The 19,531-nt window shown below is 38.2% G+C and overlaps 1 protein-coding gene and 1 pseudogene across 2 annotated transcripts in view; one reads left to right on the top strand and one right to left on the bottom strand.

Annotated features, from left to right (window-relative positions):
* ATP13A4 (ATPase 13A4) overlaps positions 1 to 19,531 on the bottom strand; it is a 114,885-nt gene that overhangs the window by 8,621 nt on the left and 86,733 nt on the right. For both annotated transcript variants that reach the window (XM_028101057.2, XM_088025041.1), the window contains exons 19-28: positions 18,345 to 18,508; positions 17,378 to 17,500; positions 16,051 to 16,130; positions 14,552 to 14,594; positions 14,022 to 14,131; positions 12,035 to 12,131; positions 10,639 to 10,711; positions 3,225 to 3,396; positions 1,990 to 2,183; positions 803 to 891 (exon numbers count right to left, since the gene is read on the bottom strand). In XM_028101057.2, coding sequence (XP_027956858.1) covers positions 803 to 891; positions 1,990 to 2,183; positions 3,225 to 3,396; positions 10,639 to 10,711; positions 12,035 to 12,131; positions 14,022 to 14,131; positions 14,552 to 14,594; positions 16,051 to 16,130; positions 17,378 to 17,500; positions 18,345 to 18,508 — 1,145 coding nt within the window. The remainder of the gene's footprint in view (positions 1 to 802; positions 892 to 1,989; positions 2,184 to 3,224; positions 3,397 to 10,638; positions 10,712 to 12,034; positions 12,132 to 14,021; positions 14,132 to 14,551; positions 14,595 to 16,050; positions 16,131 to 17,377; positions 17,501 to 18,344; positions 18,509 to 19,531) is intronic.
* On the top strand, positions 7,586 to 9,145 carry LOC114207067 (large ribosomal subunit protein eL22-like; annotated as a pseudogene).

The following is a 19,531-nucleotide window of genomic DNA, read 5'->3' as shown; positions in this document are numbered from 1 at the left end:
ACTGCCATTATGTGCCATGGGCTATGTTAGGCACTGGTAATATGAGAATGAACAAGATAGGATCTTGACCTTCGTGAAACCTGTCTTTGAGATGGAGAGGCGGCCAGGCAGGCTCACGCAGCACTAAGTAAAAAAGCTCATTTCCTTTTACCATCTCTTCTCTACTCTACTTATTGGTCTAAAGGACATTTGGTAATAATGAACTTCTAATTCGAAAGTATAGGCTAAAGGAATAGAAATATATATTTTCCCTTGCTCAGATATGTAAAAATTGTCTCTTAGCTTGAAATTTGTCCAAAATTACACAATATAAGACAATTCATGAGGTAAGTTATGGCTCTTTGCAAGCAAGTTTTGCAGACATTAAATATGAACCTATAGACAAACACATTTTTAAAGAGTTTTTTTTAAAAAGATGTAAATACAGGTTTGAGAATTAACGAGATGAGTGTTATAGGCAAACTGTTTTCAACAGCTTCAAAACAGAAGCATTTAGGAAAAAATCTCTCACACTTGAAAGAGAATATATATAAATAGATTTTTCTATTCTTACAGGGATCTTTTAAAAGAAAAATGCTCAGTGTTTCTGAAATACTTGGAAATCAAGACTAGATTGAATCTTATTTCCTGGCCAGCTTAAATAGAAAATATGAATAAAGCCAGTATTCTTTTCAACTCTACTATTCAAAAAGAATAATCAGTGTCAAGAATCTGTGTCAACTGCAATTGTGACCTGCTTCTTGAAGTCAGGATGTAATATAACTACAAACCATCATCATCATATCCCAGAGATAAGACTTACGTCCAAACGCCTATATAGTTCTGGAATATCAGCAAATAAGATGAAGAGACACACACTCAGCTGTATGACCAGCACAAGGACGAATATATCTGAGGAAATAGGAACACAAGCTGTCATTTAGAGAAATCAGAGTATAGAGTGTCACATCTATTGATAGACATAGTCTAGATTAACACTGACTAAATTTACTTGATTCCTACATCCAAACACAGCACAATAAATGGAAAGTACTCATTTCTATGCAATGGGTCTCACCTCCACAATTTCTATGCCTGTCCTTGAGGCGAGTGGAAATTTTCACATGCATGTTGTGAGCTTCAATTAATAAAAGTAAGAAATATAGAGAGAGCAACATTGACATAATATATTTTCAAAAAAATGCCTTGAAGACATTTAAGTATCTGAGTTTCTTTAATGCAAAACACCTGCCTCAAATCCTTTTCTGGAAAAAAAGGAGGGCTGTAAATAATCAAATGTTTAAATTCAGTCATGTACAGGTCAGCATCTGACTGCTTTCTCATCCTAAGAAGGAGAAGGGCAAAATAATTTTCTCTGAACAAACAAATTCTTATGAGGATATTGATTCTTCAACTTGTGCTTCTAAATTTTCCCAATTAGAGAGGCAGTGGTGGGGCATACAAATAAATGTTCCAAGGGCTAATCAGGTCACCCACTTCTAACACACTCCCACCCCAGCCCAGAATGTAAGGTGGTGGCAGGTACTTTGGCCAAGAACCTCCACAATCACTATGGCCAGGTTCCTTCAGGAGGGACCCACACCCAGCCTGCCAACCACACAATGCCATCTTAACCATTGTCTTAATGGCAGGAGATATGTTCCAACTGAGTGCTGTGACACTTCTCTCCACCTCCTCCTGGATGAACTCTGACACGTACTGACAAGTAAGGAAATAAATGAGCCATCCCTATTTGGAGTGATGCCATGAAAAGAGAGCTAGATACAAACTTCTGGTGAAGGAAAGAGTAGAGAAAGAAACCCTAGAATTTAATGCAGTTTTGAGGGAAGGAGCAAAGAATGAGGCTGCACAATGTGTTTTAGAGAGCCCTAGAGTAGAAGTCAGCAAACCCAAGATAAGTATCAACTCTGCAGCTGCTCCCTGAGTGACCTAGGGATATCTGTTCCCTCTGGTGACCTCTCACTTCTGATCTGGTACAATGCTACTCACAGTTTGTATAGATGGGCTGCCTAAATGGTTTTCCTTTAGAGAAAATAAGAGCCACAATGATACAGTTGATTGTTCCCAAGAACCATATGGTAGTGTTCTCAAAGCTTGTGAAGGCACCATTACTTCCAATTTTTTCTGGAGCAGTTGGAGAAATGATTAACTTTGAGATGCTTTCATTTTGCAGTGTGCAGACACTAAAAAGGAAACAAAAAGGTAATGAAGTAAGATGACTGGTCTTTATGGAACATTTGTATCTACAGGACTCCATGCCCTCCGTGTAATTACTTATACTTTGGCAAAGAATATACTGAAAAGTAAGGAGAAGGAAACCAGCACAGATAGATCTATATTTTGGATAGATGGATAGATAAAAGATAGATAGATGATAAATAGATAATAGATGATAGATAGATAGATAGATAGATAGATAGAGGATAGCTAGATAAGCAAGTTATATATTCAATAAATCGGACACCCATCATGTGTATTTTGGCTATGTGGGAAAGACGTGAGTAAGCCATAATTCTTCCCTCTCATCGCTTAAGATCTCTAAACATTTATAAATAGGGTGACCATATAATTTGTCATACAATAAGCACAGATTTGAATGTGAAAGGAAAAGACAAATATCATCAGAAAAACTGGTAGTTGCCAGAGGAGACATGAGTGAGGGGGATGGGGAAAGTCGATAAAGGGGATTAAGATGTACAAACTTCCAGTTACAACTGAATAAGTCACAGGGACGCAAAGTACAGCATAGGGAATATAATCACTAATATCATAGTAACATATGGTGACAGACGGTTACCACTTATCATGGTAAGCACTGAATGATGTACAGAATTGCCAAATCGATAGCTTGTACACCTGAAACTAATATAACATTGTATGCCAATTATACTTCAGTAACTAATTAATTAATTACACATAAGTTCATTGTTATATCAGGCTTAAAGTGGGGCTGACTGGGCAAACTATAATGTATGGTCACCCTAGATATAAAAGATGGTCATAGATCATTATGACACAAGACAGGCCAAGGTAAGTGCCAAAGAATGATATCCTCAAACTGTGCTACAGGGAAGAGAAAATCACTGGAAATTTTCCCAAGGGACTTAAAGAAGCCAATGCTTCTAGAAGAATGAAGAACCATTTGTTTCCTGTCATAAGGGCCAGATGATATTTGATAGAAATTGGAATGTGAGATGCTGGAATCGGGGCTTTGATAGTAGTACCTGTGCATCTCCATGGAATACCAAGGCTGCCTCTGAACCAGAATGAAGCCCACAATGTGCATAGCCAGGCTGAGAAGAATGTTGAAAATCACAGAGAGCAGCAGAGGTGGGGAGATCAGCCGTCCTGCAGGCCTGAAAGGCACCAGCTTGGGGTAGGCACCATTCAAGTTCACTACAAAATAAATTCGAGTTTTATATTTGTGAGAGCAGGAAAATGTTCTATTCTTCATCAGAAGAACAGTGTAACTTCTTGGGCCCACATATCCAAGCAAACTGACAAACTGAAGTACATCATTTTTTTGAGGGAACAAAATAACAAATGGACTCCAACTCAAGTCATATGAGAAATTCCTAAGAGAGCAGACAGAACAATCATGAGACATTTTTATTTTTGCCTATTAAACGAGAAAAGGCCATCAAATTAGAGGTGAGGACATGATGAAATGCATACTCTCGTACACAGCTTATGGGAATGTACATTGACACAAACCTTCTGCCAGGCAATTTGACAGTAAATATGAAAAGATTGAAAATTGTTCATAACATTTGACATGGTCATTCCTGGAAATTTACCTGAGCTAAAAAATTCAGAGATATAGAAAGATGTTCATTACTGCATCATGTACAGTAAATTATGGTACATCTAGATAATGAAACAACATACAGTCACTTAGAAGTAATGCTTTAAAATATTCAACGACAAAATGAGGAGTGACGTCAGAAAAATGGCAGAGTAAGCAGCTCCAAGTTCCCATCCTTCCACAGAAACATCAAAAAACAAGCAGAAACTGTCAAAACTAACTTCATCATAACTCTGAAAAACAAAGGTTTATAGCAATCAAACATATGCTAAATCAAAAAAAAAAAAGGCAGCTTAAAAATGGTAGGAAGGTTCTGTGTCATTTTTACTTGCCCTTGCCACACCCTTCTTCAGCTCAGTGGCAACCTCAAAGTTGTGTTGTTGACACACACACACACCAGAGAGGACTCTGCTGTCTGGTCACAGGAGGAAAAGAGCAGACTTTATCACAAATCATTGTGTAGGTCTGTTCTAATCTGTTGAGGGTTACCTGAAGGACTGGTGCAAGGTGCTCATCTCTCTCACCTAATGCAAAATTTAACTCAGGACAGCAACATACACTGCTTGAAAACATTGTAAGCCTAACCAACTACCCACAATCACCTGGGGCAAAAGATTACAGTTGAGACATAAAATAACAGCCAAAATAAAGAAAAGCTAAAGAAAGTTTCTTTGGGAAATTACAGCATTCAAAAGCACCTGTGTATACTGGGGACTATAGGAAGCCATGCACACCCCTAAGGTAAGATACATGCTCAGAAAAGATCAGAACAGCCCCTCAGTTTTCAGCTCTGGATGATCTTCGTACTCAGTGCAAGCCTGGCTAAGTGTTGAAGTGCCCGAGCACAGAATAAGTCTGCAAAGGTTCTTCTTTGTTCATGGTTTTAAACTCATGGAGGTCGAGAAAAATCTCAATCAAAACACTGCCTGAGCAAAATCCAAAGGAACAGAGATTTCATTGACCACACCTAATAACTGATACAGTCTGCAAAAATAGTTTGGGGAAGTCACTAAACAAATGGACTCTGATAGTCTTCAAAAAATAGCAAAACAAAAACCACCAAGCCCTAGGCAAGGGGGTAAATCTGATTTCCAGAGTTATCACACTATAATATTCAATGGAACAAAATAAATGGACAGAAATCATCTCTGAGGAAGCCTGGGCATTGGACGTATTAGACAAAGACTTTAAAACAACTGTTTAAAATATGCTTAAAGAAATCAGGAAGCAATGCTTGAACAAAATGAAAATGTCAACAAAGAAACAGAAAATATGAAAAAGAGCCAAAAGAAAGTCTTTTTAAAGAATCCTTTTTTACAATTTCTACTTCTTCATTGACACTTCATTTTGTCCAGTAGAAGTAACTATTTGAGCAAATATAAAAGACTGTATTATTTTATTTTTGGCTTTTAATTCCACTTTTTATTCCTACCTGGTTTAAAAGACAACACATAAAAAATAATTATATATCTATGTTGTTGGGCACACAATGGATAAAGATGTAATTTGTGGCAACAACAATATAAAAGGAGGAGACAGAGTTGTGAAGTAGCAGTGTTCTGCATGCTATTAAAGTTAAGGTATCAATTCAAAGTAGATTATTATTAATTTAGGATGCTACATGAAATGCCCATGATTACAAGTTATGTCAGAGCTAGCATCATATCCAAGGGTGAAAGGCTGAGAGCTTTCCCTCTAAGATAGGAACAAGACAAGAATGCCCATTTCATGACTGCTATTCAACATTGCACTGAAAGTTCTATCCAGAGCAATTAGAAAAGGAAAAGAATTAAAGTCATCCAAATTGGAAGGAAGAAGTAAAACCACCTCTATTCACAAGCAACATAATCCTGTATATCGGGAATCCTAAAGAATACACAAGAAAATGACTAGAGGGGCACCTGGCTGGCTCAGTGGGGAGAGCATGTAGTCTTGATCTCGGAATCATGAGTTTGAACCCCACACTGAGCATAGAGCTTACTTAAAAAAAATAAACTCCTACTTAGGCTGTCGAAAGAAAGAAAGGAGGAAGGGAAAAAAGCAAGCTACTAGAGTTAATAAACACATTCAGCTACATTGCAGGATACAAGATCAATGCATAAAAATCAGTTGTGTTTCTATACCTTGGCAATAAACAATTTTAAAAAGAAATTAAGAGAACAATTCCATTTTCAAAAGCATTCAAAACAATAAAATATCTAGGAATAAGTTTAGCCAAAGAGGAGAAAGAGTTGAACACCAAAAATCACAAAACTTTGCTGAAATAAATTAAGCAAAACATAAACAAAAGGAAATACATCAGATGTTCATCGATTGGAAGACTTAATACTGTTAAGATTTCAATATTATCCAAGGTGATCTATAGATTCAACACAGTCTCCATCAAAATTCAAATGACTTTTTTTCAGAATATTAAATTTGATCTTCAAATTCATGTGGAATTAAAGGGGGCCCTGAATGGTCAAAACAATTTTGAAAAAGAACAATGTTGGAGGACTCAACACTTCCCAATTTCAAACTTACTATAAAAAAAGTAATCAGAACACTGTGGTAATAGCATAAGGTAATGGCATATAGACCAGTGGAAGAGAATTGAGGGTCCAGAAATAAACCCATACATCCATGGCCAGTTATTTTCATTATGAGTGTTAAGGCTATCCAATGGCGGAAAGAAGAGTCTTTTTAACAAATGGGGCTGGGACAACTAGATTCCCACATGCCAAATAAATGAAATTGGACCCCAACTTCACACCATATAGAGAAATTAACACACACACACACACAAATCAATGACTATTATACTTAAGTATAATAGCCAAAAACCATAAAATTCTTTTTAGAAAACACATGGTAAATCTATGCAACCCTAGATTTGACAATGGATTCTTAGATATGACACCTAAAGCATGAGCTATAAAAGAAACATATAGATACATTGGACTTAATCATAATTAGAAGCTTTTGTACATCAAAGGACATTGTCAAGAAAAGGAAAAAACAACATAGAATGGGAGAAAATTTCTGCAATAGTGTGTCTGAGAAGGTTTTAAAAGCCACAACATCTGAAGAACTCTAGAGCTCAACAACAAAAGACAAAAATCCAGTTAAAAAATGAGCAAAAGACTTAAAGAAACATTTCTCAAAAAAAGACATACAAATGACCAGTAAGTACATGAAAATATACTCAATATGATTAGTTATTAGGGAAACAAATTCAAAACTATAATAAGATACCATTCCATACTGACTAGGATGTGAAAACAATTTTTTTAAGTTAAATAACAAGTGTGGATGAGACTGGAGAAATTGAGATCCTCGTGCAACAATTGTGAGAGTGGAAAATGATGTTGTCACTCTGGAAAATAGTTTGGGTGTTTCTCAAAGAGCTAAATATATGATGACAATAGGACCCAGCGATTCCATTCCTATACCCAAAATAGAGACAGGGATTCAAGCAGATACTTTATGCAGATGTTCATTGCAGCACTCTTTACAATAGCCAAAAGGTGAAAGCAGCTCAAGTCCATCAACAAATAAATGGATAAACAAAATGCGGTATACACATGGAATAGAATATTACTCAGCCATAAAAAAGGAATGAAATTCTGAGACATGCTACAACATAGGTAAACCTTGAACACACTATGATAATTGATATAAGCCAGACACAAAGGAACAAATATTGTATGGTTTGATTTATATGAAGTAACTTGAATAAGCAAATTTATAGAGACCAAAAGTAGACTGGAGTTTACCTGCCAGAGGCTGGGAAGAGGAACAATGGGGAGCTGTTACTTAACGGGTACAGTTTCTGTTTGGGGTGATAAAAAATTTGGGAAGTAGATAGTGGTAATGGGTTGCGCGACACTGTGAATGTCATTCATGCTCCTGAACTAGATACTTAAAAATGTTGAAAACAACAAACTTTATGTTATATACATCTCACCAAAATAAAAAAGAATTAAACTATTTAATGATGTTAAAATAACACAGGGGAAAGGAAGGAAAAATAAGATGAAAACAGAGAGGGAAGCAAACCATAAGAGACTCTTAACTATAGGAAACAAGCCGGGGGTTGTGAGAGGGGAGGTGGGTGGGGGGATGGATGGGGTGATTAGGTGATGGGCATTAAGGAGGGCACTGGATAGAATGAGCACTGGGTGTTATATGCCACTGATGAATCACTGAACTCTACTCCGACACTAATAATACACTATATGTTAACTAACTTGAATTTAAATAAAACCTAAAGAAAAGTACTTATAAAGTTAAATGAAAAAAATGTATGCACAACTATATAGAGAACATACTTCAAATTTCTTCATTTACACGTATATATCAAAACCCTTTAATTGGTTAGTTCTGAATGGTAGAATAACAGTGTTTTTTTTTTCCTTTGTGATATCTTGCAATGTTTTCAATCTTCGTTTCACAATGAATATATATTAATAATCATAAGAACAAAAAATAATCAAGTATTTATCAAAAAACAGAGGAAAACCTGGAGATGCTTTCTACTGAGCAGAGAACAATCATGAAAGACATGAGGGGTGTTTTCAAAAATCTGGAAGAAAGACCGTCCTGGGGAGAAAACCCAGACTACCCTGTACCACCACAAATGGCAGAACTGGGAGGGGTGGAAGTTACACAGAGATAGGTTTGCCTTGAAATGAAGGAGAACTCTCTTAACAGTATGGACTGTCCGAGGGTGTACTTTCCAGAGATTTGACCAGTATTTCACGAGCCCCTCAGATATGTTAGGCACTGTCAATAGTATTGGGAACACAGCAGTAGTCAAGATAGACAAGGTGCTGTTCTCACAATGCACACACTCCGGGAGAGGGGAGGCAGGAAAATGCACATAAAAATGTAGATAAATATCATAATTTTAGACCGTGCCATACACGAAAAAAAACAGAGCACAGTTGTGCTTCCTGCCTCCGTTGCCACCAAGCCCCTGTGAAAAAGCTTATGGCAAAGGGAAGCGAAAAAAAAAAAGTAGCAAGTTTTGAAATTTGCCCTTGACTGCACCCATCCTGTAGAAGCGAGAATCAGAGATGCTGCCAATTCTGAGCAGTTTCTTCAGGTGAGAATCAAAATGAATAGAAAAGCTGGGAATCTCAGGGGAGAGGTTGTAGCCACTGAGAGGAGCAAGAGCAAGATTATGGTAACTTCTGAGGTGACTTTTTCCAAAAGGCATTTGAAATATCTCTTCAAAAAATATTGAATTAGAATAATCTATGTGATTGGTTGAGTGTAGTTGCTAACAGCAAAGAGAATTACAAATTGCAATACTTCCAGATTAACCAGGACAAGGAAGAGGAGGAAGATGAGGATTAAAACTCATTTATCTGGAATATTTGTATGAGTTCTTGAATAAAACTTGGGAACCAATAAAATAAAATAAAATAATAAAAAAGCACAATTGTGTGATAGAGAATAATTGGCTTGGTGACTACTTAAACTGACCTTCCTGAAGTGGTGACTTTTGAGCTGAGATCTGAATAATAAGAAAATTCAAAGCCATATAAAGATTGAAGGGGAGAGTGTTTTAGGCAAAGGAAATAACAAAAACAAAGGTACTGTGGTGACCACAAGTTTGGCAGTGCTCAAGAGACTGAAAAACCGGGCTGCCTGGAACAAGTGAGTAGCAATGTGGTTGGAAGTGAAGGTGGAGAAGCAGGCAGGGGCCAAAGCATTTGAAGCAAGTGGATGACAATAAAATTTAGTTCTTAAAAATAACATTCTTACTACCCTTGGAAAGGTAAATGGGGGTGAGGGGAAGCAAGATCAGTTGTAAGGTTGTTGTAGGAATCCACAAGGGAGCTGACATTGCTCGGTGACCAGGGCTACAGAGCTGCGGATGGAGAGGAAAGATGCAGCATAGCTTCTGCAGGTAGAGCCAACCGGAACTTCAAAGGTATGGGATGTGAAGGGTAATGAAAAGAGAAACTAAGAATGGCTCCAGGTCTTTGAACAACTGGGTAGATAGTGGTGCTATTTTACTAGAATGTAAGGAAGGGAATTTTTATTTGTTTTTTCTTTCACCGATATGTTCAAGGTGCCTATTTCAGTAAGTAGTACAAACTCGGCACTCAGTCAGTAGTTAATGATTTTGTTGAATATCAGATCTGGTAGAAGATAAGAAAATATATTTATATGCTGATGAGAATGATCCAGCAGATCAGAGAAAAGTTGGTGATGATGGAGAAAGAGATTATTACAGACACAAAATCCTTGAGAAGGTAGGAGGTAGGATTAAAAGTACAGATGGAATTGTTGGCATTTATATTTAACAGAGAGGAAAGCAGAGAATATGGTAAAGATGACGGGGAGTGGATGGGTTGGGGGGAAATCCTACAGCAGGAAAATTGGGGAGACAATTCAGAGGTGGGAGTGGGAGTGGCCTGATGGAAAGATTATCTTCAATCTCCATTCAAAACCCCAAAAAGCTAGGGCTTAAAGTTGGGAAACATAAAAACCATTCAGCTTCTATAAACTGGGTACATTTCAACTGTAATTATAACAGAAAGCATACTGAAGTCAGCATTCCTGATTTTCAAAGTTCATTTTTCATCTTAAATGTTTAGTGACCATTATGGAAGCCCCATATTTTGTGGAAAACAGCAAAAGAACTAGCCATATTTTCCTTTGCTAACACTTTTCTTTCAACCCAACACTCAAAAGTAGGGGTCCTACGTCCTCTTTCCCTCTCTGTATGTACAAACGGGAATAAGTCCCGCATCCCCGAGGCTACAACTGGTGTCTCTTCTGGTGGACCTTCTGGGGCAGAGGGAAGGTATATTGAGGGGAGCAAAGAAAGTTTTTCTTACTTGTTATGCCAATAAGAGTTGTGATGGCCAGATCCTGGAACAGAAACTGGTAATTTGAAAGGCTGTTTGTCTCCTGAAAATAAAAAGGAAAGCGGCTCAAAAAAGTTATGACATTCTGGATGAAGTCTGACATCAACTATATTCATTTTGTCACTGCAACACAGGATTTTACAAGGAGATGGTGCAGCCAGGGTCCTGTCCGTGTTGGTGAGAGTACCAAAGACAAGGCTGTGAAAACCTCTCTAGCCAGGAGGCCACCTTCATGTGCTTTCTGGCCTCGGTCCTTTGCGAATCAGTATCCCCTTGTTGAGGGGGACATCTCACTCTACTACATTCATCTCTGATCTCTTTTCTACCTGCTAGCAGAGAAGTCAGGGTTTGGTCTGGCTCAATAGAAGAGTGGGTTCCCAGGAGTAACAAGTGTTAAGCATGTGGTGATCTTACAAAATTTTACCTACATAGCTTCTCCTTCTCTGGCTCATTCATTAATGAGTGGGGAAAGACATAGGTAATCTTAAAATAACAGAACTAAAACCTTTCCATCCAGAAGCAAGAGGGCAGGACATAGAGATGAATCTAAGGAATCAGCAATATGCTACTTGTACTAGCTTATGAGAGTTAATTGCTAAGTTTTCAGGGATCTTTTTGAACTGGTTGTTAAACACGGTCATTATAAAAATTTAAGTCATACAAATCTACCATTAAATACATTGTGCTAAAAACAAAGCTAATAAATACCCAAAACCCAGCACTTCCTAACCATTTTCCTACATTGTGCTATTATCTATGCTCTTTAAGATATTTACAACTCTTGTATCTCTGTGGTGCAAATACTACATAATGGCAAGCTACTGTATATCTCTTCCCAACTCCATGCTCAGTGACAGCAGGTAGACAGCTTGAAACCAGCCATGGTGGGAGTATTAACACCATGAAAGTTGGCAAACATTAATAAGCAGGGCTTGTTTTTCCAGAGAGAGCCGGCTATGAAACATTTACCAGCAACCCCAATCAGAGAATCATCTCTCTAATGAATGGTACACTAGGGTTGAGTCACACTGGAACAGGGAAGATAGAGACCTGGTCCAAGGAGGCAGAAGCAACAGCGAGAAAGTGCTGTGTTCTGATCCTCAGCGACCACTGCGTTAAAAAATGTCAGAGAGTCAAAGAATTGACACCATCAACTTTTCCTGTGTACATTCATCTAATTGAATATAAATTTTAAAATTTAAAAATATAAAATACTTATAAAAAAATAAATAAAGGTAGTTTTAGAGGGGCTATTGGTGCTCGAAGTTCCCCACACGCACTGTTCCTTAAGAGGCATTGCTGATTAGGAGGGCACCATCACTGGTTTTGGTCCTCACTAACCAAGAGCTCAGGTCCCCAGTCATACCCAGTAGAGCAGCAGAACACCAACATACTGAATCATGCTGTACAGAGCCATGTACTTAAACATGCAAAATGAGGTAACCAGAGCTGCACGGCCTTCCCTGTGTGAGAAAAGAAATGAAAACGTGAGGAAGCGAAAGGAATAGAAAAAAAATGAGGTCAGTTACTCTGTGCTGTTCAGCTGAGCTCAGGAGAAAAAAATCAAAAACCTGATTATTCAACTGTTTGTCTGACCGACTGAACAGCCTTGAGCCAGTCGGAGCTGGCTGTCAGGATATGCTAAATGACTAGATTTTCAGGAAACACTGATTCCAGGCCAAGGTCCACACGCTTGGTCCAGCCATGGAGCCCAGGCTGCGTGTTAGTCTTGTCCTCTCTGTGGGGACTATGTCAGTCCAGAGTCAGAGGGCCTGGGAACTAGTCCCAGGTCTCACACCTACACACCGCTGTCACCTGGAAGGTCAGTTTCCTTCTGTTACAGTTTCTTCATCTGTGAACTAAGGGATTTAAATAAGATTGCAGCTTGGGGGCTATTTTCGCGCAGGTTGTTTCACTTCATTCAAATCTCATTTGGCAATCCCAACTTTTTCTGAAACTGGACTAGAACAATACTGCACTCAAATTAGTCATATATGGAATTTAAATAGGCTGAAAACAATGAGCATGCTTGTTTCTGTTACTGTTGATTGACTTTGAGTAAATAGTATATATTGACAGCATAAAATAGATGACTTATGAAACGTCACTTTTATCTCTTTCATTGGAAAGAAAAGAGAGTTTAAATTTCCTTCTGGTCATAATGTTTTCCTGGGATTCCAAAACCTGATTTCAAAACAGGCTTTTTCCTGTTTGGGGGCTCTGCTGCTATCATTTGCTCTACCAGACCATACTTTCTCTTCATCTCTCGCCTCCTTAGAAAGGCTTTCACATACCATCCACCTGCAGCAGCCAATTCCACCCGCCCCCCCAGTCCCTTTCCTCCTTTCCCATTACCCTTGATTTACCCGTGTATGTGTTTATTACCCGACTTCTTCATCAGAAGAAAACTTTATGAGATCAAGGGATGTATGATTTACTTTCTTCTGGGTCGTCAGTGTCTCCGCCAGTCCCTGGAACTAAGTGCCCTACTCTATAAATATTTGTCAAATACATGCATAAATTTCTTAAAAATTGGGAGAAGCTAGCCAAATCATTATTATTGTAATGTGGTGGGAATAGTATGATATTTGTAGATAAAAAATATTTAAATAAAATCAATTTTAAGCATTTCTAATCCTATATGGCTGTTTGAGCTTGGGCACATCAATTGAATGTCAATTTCATTATTTGCAAAAAAAAAAAAATAATGACCATCCCTACATCTCCATGCTGTTTTGAAGTATAAGATAGTATGTTTTAAAGCACTTCACAAACTGTAAATACATGCTAGTTATAACAGCCCAAAATGGCCACAGTGCTAACCGTCTTTAACATTCAAATAAAATACAGCTGAAGGACATATTCTGGGAAGTGGAGATAAAGCAGCAAGGGAAATTTTAGTAGGAGCAGCAAAGATGAGTAAATATTTTGAAAACTGGGGATGGAAAGGATATTCCAAAGAAGCATAAAGAGTCAAGAGGGAAAGAGGGCAAAAGTGGGGAAGAGAACATTTCTGTCCATCCCCCCGTCATAAAACATCTAAGGAGATCCGTGTAAAAATAACAATAATAAGAGTATGATCGACACTTTCAAAGCAGTAACAAGTTCCAGATTCTAATTTTCTAAAAATAACCTATTGAGTGATTTTCATTAGAAATGCCACTGTTCTCCCAGTTATTTTTAACTCCTGGTAAGTCCACTTGGGAGTAGAATGGTTGACTGCATTGTCCTGCAAAGCACGCTCCCCACCCAGGGACACAAAGTTTCCCTGCTCTTTCCCTGGCAGAACAATGGGATCTGCACCTAAAAGTCAAAAGAGATTAAAACAATACTGGTGGAAAGCATCTACTTACTTGATAAGGTGAGGTACACACTCAATGTTTGGAGTTTTCGAAGTGAAAGGTGAGGCCACAGATGCCTCCTGCTCTGATAAAGAGATGCCCACGTGAGCCATTTTCAAAGCCTGAAAGCAAAGGGTCAGCTTACTCTCCATACACACCCTCATACATCTCTCCTGAGGCCACATAAGAAGAGCCTGTCAAGCTAGCCAGTGTGGTTTGTGGACCCAAGCACTAGCCAGGAGATGACCAGATTTTGCTCTGCCTACTATATAAGAAAAAGATAGCACTGGGACACTTAGCCAAAGAAGTGGGGAGTCCAGAGCCATATTCTACCCCATTTGGTCTATACCAACCACTGAGTCATTGTGTGGCTTTGATCAAAACACTCCCAAACCCTCCATATCAGTTTCCCCATCAAGAAGAATGGAGGTAGTGTATATCCCAGGGATACTATCTCTAAAGAACTCCAGGCAGGCACAATCAAGTGTAAGTCTTGGTCTGTTCTAGTGCAACTATGACCCCACACACCAGCAGCTACTTACCCCACAATCATTGGCCCCATCACCGCACATACCTACAAAGTAACTAAAAGGGAACCATGTCAAATGTAAGGGATATCAAAGCAATTTTACTTGCTAATTTCTCTAATTAAAAAGATAAGATGAACTTCATTACTGAGGATTCGAACTGATTATTTATTTTAAGGGAGTTTCCCTAAAAGTCTAGTTTGACTAAAAGTAAAGTGTGACTCAGCAGTCTAGCGCATCATTCCTGACTCCAAGCATTTCAGGGAGACCCTGCACATTGCTGTTTAGGAAGCAGCTTTGTTGGCTGTAAAGTGGGATGTTCACAGTTAGATGATGTGACACCATGGCACAGTGAAGAGGACATCGGATTTGAAACCAGACTGAGATCTTTGACCTGATCTCTTGGCCATTTGGGCTATGATTTTTCTCTCCTACAAAGTGTTATAAGTATGCAGTGAGGTGCTGTATGGAAAAGTGACTTATAATTTCTAAAACAAGAAACAAAAATTACTTGATACTGTTAATAGTAACAGGCGAGGAGATCTGCCATCTTAGCAGTCACTCTACTAAAAAATGCAGTGCCGGGCCCAGACTTTGAAGAAAGAAAACACATCCCTGCTTCAGGATCACTTTTTGAGGTTGAGTACAGACTCCTGGCTTTCACTGTTGACAAATATTATGGATAGTCGGCCTTTTAAGGTAGGAGTACTCTCACAGCATTTACAGAATTGGCTATACTTCTCTTCCACACTGTCATACTCGTTTACTATCTGGGTTGTCAACCATGTGGAGAAGACAGGGCTTTCTGAATCAAGAAGCTTGCCCAGTGACTAAATCAAGTAGGAGGATGAAGTAGGAATGAGTAGGAGTCACATCTACGTGGTCTAGCACCAGAAGTAAAGAAAGCTTCCAGGACTCCATGGGTTCTATTAACAAGAAATAAAGGGTCCTAAGTAATGGGCACATTATTTGAACTGTCTATTCTGTAATGGAGACCCTTGTGTTAGAAAAGAATTATTTTTCTGATTTAGGACAGAAAGGATGCTCTGTCATATAAATGTTTTAATATTTTTAAGGTTATGTGAATCTCTTGCTATATGAATCTCCTTATATCAGAACTGTAATGATAACTTATAAAAATAAAGTCTAAATTCTCATTGTACCTTCAGGAGCTGAACTCAAACTACCCTTCCAGGTTCATTTCTCACCATACACTTTCATGCCCCATATGTTCTAGTCCAGTGGTTCTCAACTCTGAATGCAAGATTGACTTATTTGAGGAGCTTTGAGAAAACACTGACGTCCAAGCCTCAAATGAGCAACTGAATCAGAGTCTCTGGACAAAGGGGTCCTGGTATTGCTACTTTTTCAAAACTCCTGAGGTGACTGTCATATGCAGCTAGGTTAAGAACCAGTGCCTTAGCCAATGTAGGTGACTTCCTGTACCTCTTATACTCTCCCTGACTGTCATGCCTCCAGGCACTTCATACCACCTGAAATGGCAAAGAACCTACTCCAGTTTCTGAAATTCTTCCACCAGACTGGATTTCTGCCCAGGAGACATTCTTGCAAAGATGGTCCCATTGATCAGTATCTGTAAGGAATCCAAGAGAAACTTTATCATGTCAGTTAGGCATACATGAAATAATTGATAATACTCAGAACACTGACTGGGTAATAAAATCCATGAGTGGCAAAAACAGTTTGTTTCCAAGAAGTCCATTTTTGGATTTTAAGACGTTGAGAACTTGGTTATAAAATAAGTGACCAAGGAGACCAAAAATCAGTAAAGATGTAATAAAAATATTTGATTAAAATGGTGATCTTCAGGAATTTAGCTGAGCTGCCATAGACAATGTGGTCAAAAAAATCCTGAGCTTAATGGAATCTTGAGCCAGTAGAATAGGAGAAATTGCAGGATATCCAGAGGTTAACATCCCAGGAAAAGGAAAGGAAGTAACTGCTTCTCAGAAAATTGTTCAGAACTAGCAGAAAAACAGCCTAATGATGAAATAGTGACAATTTGTGGTCTTTGATTTAACCAGACCATCTGGACTTGACCAATTGTGAAGCTCAGCTGATATCCCAAGCCTAATTTGGGCTATGGAATACTGATGGTTTGGAGATATTAAACATATACCAGCTCCATCCACCTGAACTTTATCCTATAGAATCTAAATTCTTCTGTGTTAAAGCTCCATATTCCCTGCTCTTCTTGGCAGTAACTCAGCTTAATGTTTGATCAGTCTCAAAGTCTTTATTCTTTTTTTTCCCCTAAATAGTACCTAAGAGGATAAGCAATTGAATTAAAAAAAGAATAAAAACAATTTATCTTTGCATTACACTGGATACAGTCTTTTTCTAGTTTGTCTACATGTTATATATAAAACTTATCTTCCCCCACTATGAGTTTGTTCTTCATCAGAAAAGTGTTGTTTGTCTCTCTTTTGTATAGAGGTTCTCTATCAAAAACTTAATGGAATTCCTCTATTCTTGGCCTGCCTTCCTGTATAATTGCTGGATTTCCACTATACTAGGAGACCCCTCACCATGGCAATATAAAGACAGCCACCCAAAAGCAATCCTTATGACTTGAAAAGTCCCTAATATTTTATTCCTATAGATGATGAGAAATTGGCTAATTAAATTTACTAATTTTAATCTAGTAAGAAACGAGACAACAAAAATATTTGCCTCTTTTATGATATATTCAATAGGTATGTATTACCTATAGAGGCTTGAAATTACTTAGGAACATGCTCTGTAAGTGACATCATCAGCATCTTTGTTGGGACACCATCAGCATCTTTACTGGGAGATTGATAGCCTCTTAGAACTTACCTTTGGCAGTAGGCTGCTGAAATGTTGACTTATAACTTGAAAAGATTTTCCACTTAAGGCAAAATGGTAACTTCCTTCTCTGCCATTATCAGAGACTTCTTCCCTGATATTAATGTAATTATTCTGCAAAGCAAGACACAGTTACTTTGGACACATGATAGAGTGGTAAAGGACCACAAATACATCAAAGAGAAGGCAATGATGACAGTCTAGGGTCTCTCTTTAAGAGTCACACTACATCTCTGATTCCTCAGAGAAGCGCTTTCTCTTTGCTGGATCAATCTTTGCACAACACAGCCTCTAGTGAATAGGAAAATAACACTTACTCATGTCTTGTTCTCATCCTGATTTGATCTTGGTGAGTCCCAGAGAAGAGCACATTTCACACATTTCAAGTGTAAAATACAAAGCGCTGCAGCTTAACAAATCTCTCCCTGAAGTGAGAACTTACAATTTGTTTTCTTATAGAATTAATATTGTTCCACAAGGACACAATAGAGATAAGATACTGACAAGATTGGGAATAAATGTATAAAACTTTTTTCCCACCCTGAAGACATAGTCTAATTTTCCAATGCACACAGCAGTTTCTCTCCCAGGGACTAAATCTCCCTTGGTTTTTGATAGAGAACCTCTATACAAAATGGACCCAATGGGATGACTAGCAAGCAAGAGGAAGATGAGAAATTAGATTCACAGTCCTGCTTACTACATTCTTTCTCATATAGAGACAACAACTTTATTACACTTAAAAGAATGGATTCTTCCCAGCACCCAGGAAAGCACTATACATTAAAGCTCAGTAGGACAGTATGAGAAACTGGTAAGAGTTCTTCAAACTGCATATGTGTTAGACATTTAGAGAAATACGTTGACCCTAACTGACCTGTACATCTCGCCAGTCAAAGCTTCTCAGTAGCCAACACTGTGAGCCATAATATGGCAGAAGGTCTGTTTTTAAGTATACCTGATTGCTATATGCAATGTGTTTCTTTTCTTCTACTAATTTCCAAGTCATAGATGCTGATGGGGACCCAGTGGTTTCATTTGCTTCAATGAGAATGACTTTTTGGCTTTCAGAAACCATTCCAGACTTCCTGGCCACTGTTATTGCAGTCTGAAGATTGTCACCTACAAGAAAGGAGAAGTATAACAAGATGAGGTTGAAGAAATAGAATCAATTCATGTATGGCCTGGAAAACTAGAGTAAGGAGTTCAGAGCTTATTTTAGGTGTGAAAAGAAATGATTTCTAAGTCTCTCTCACTCTAATTCTCCATGGATTCATGATCCCTTTTGTGATTCTTGTTGCTTTTCATCTGGTTACTTCATAACCTACCAGTATATTCTTTTCCAGAGAGTGGGAAGAAAAAATAAAAAGGCAAATTTCAAATCTATTTCCATCATTTGTTAGCTTGGTAAACATTTGGCAAAATCCCACTGATTTAATACAGTATCAGGTGGCTCCACTTTCAGCCAAACTGGAATAAAACCACTAAAATCTCTCTCTCCCGCTGATTACAGTAGAAAACTATGGGCAAAATACAAAAAGCAACTATCCAAGGCTTTTGAAAAGTAAACATAAGCAGGCAGAATGTGGAAGGGAATCGAATCTGGAGAAACAATCTACAAGGTGGTGATATATTCTTGGCTTTTTTTTTTTTCCTCTCTTTCCTCTCACATGTTTGACCTGAGTGTGAACCCCAGTCCCAGAGCTGTGAAGGAAGCTAAAACTCCAAGAGAATCTTAGTCTTTCTGGCCAGAGAAACCAGAAGAAAAAGAGCCTGAAGGCTGAAGAATTATAGGGCAGACCCAAGCAAGGAGACAGCTAGACAAAAGACTAACTCAGTATATGAACTCAACTCAGAGTTGTGCATGTGCAGAACAAACCCAAAGGGCAGAAGCCTCAAGAACTGAACTATGATATTAATCACCTCTCATGTCCTAGAGTTTGTTTGCTAAAGCAAACAAACAAACAAACAAAAATAACCTCAACATTCTCCAGAAGATTTTAACAGGATCTAAAGTCTCACAATATAATAGTTTAAATGTTCAGGATATTCAACATACAAAAAACCCTGGAAAATATGGTCAATTCTCAAGAAAAAAAAAAAATCAACAGTTGCTTATCCTAGGATGACCCAGATGTTGGGCTT

The sequence above is a fragment of the Eumetopias jubatus genome, unplaced genomic scaffold, assembly GCF_037043125.1.
Source record: "Eumetopias jubatus isolate StellerSeaLion01/CBP00866 unplaced genomic scaffold, mEumJub1_p1.0 scaffold_1, whole genome shotgun sequence".
Taxonomy (NCBI): Eukaryota; Metazoa; Chordata; class Mammalia; order Carnivora; family Otariidae; genus Eumetopias; species Eumetopias jubatus.
This window is presented reverse-complemented; position numbering and strand designations above follow the sequence as displayed.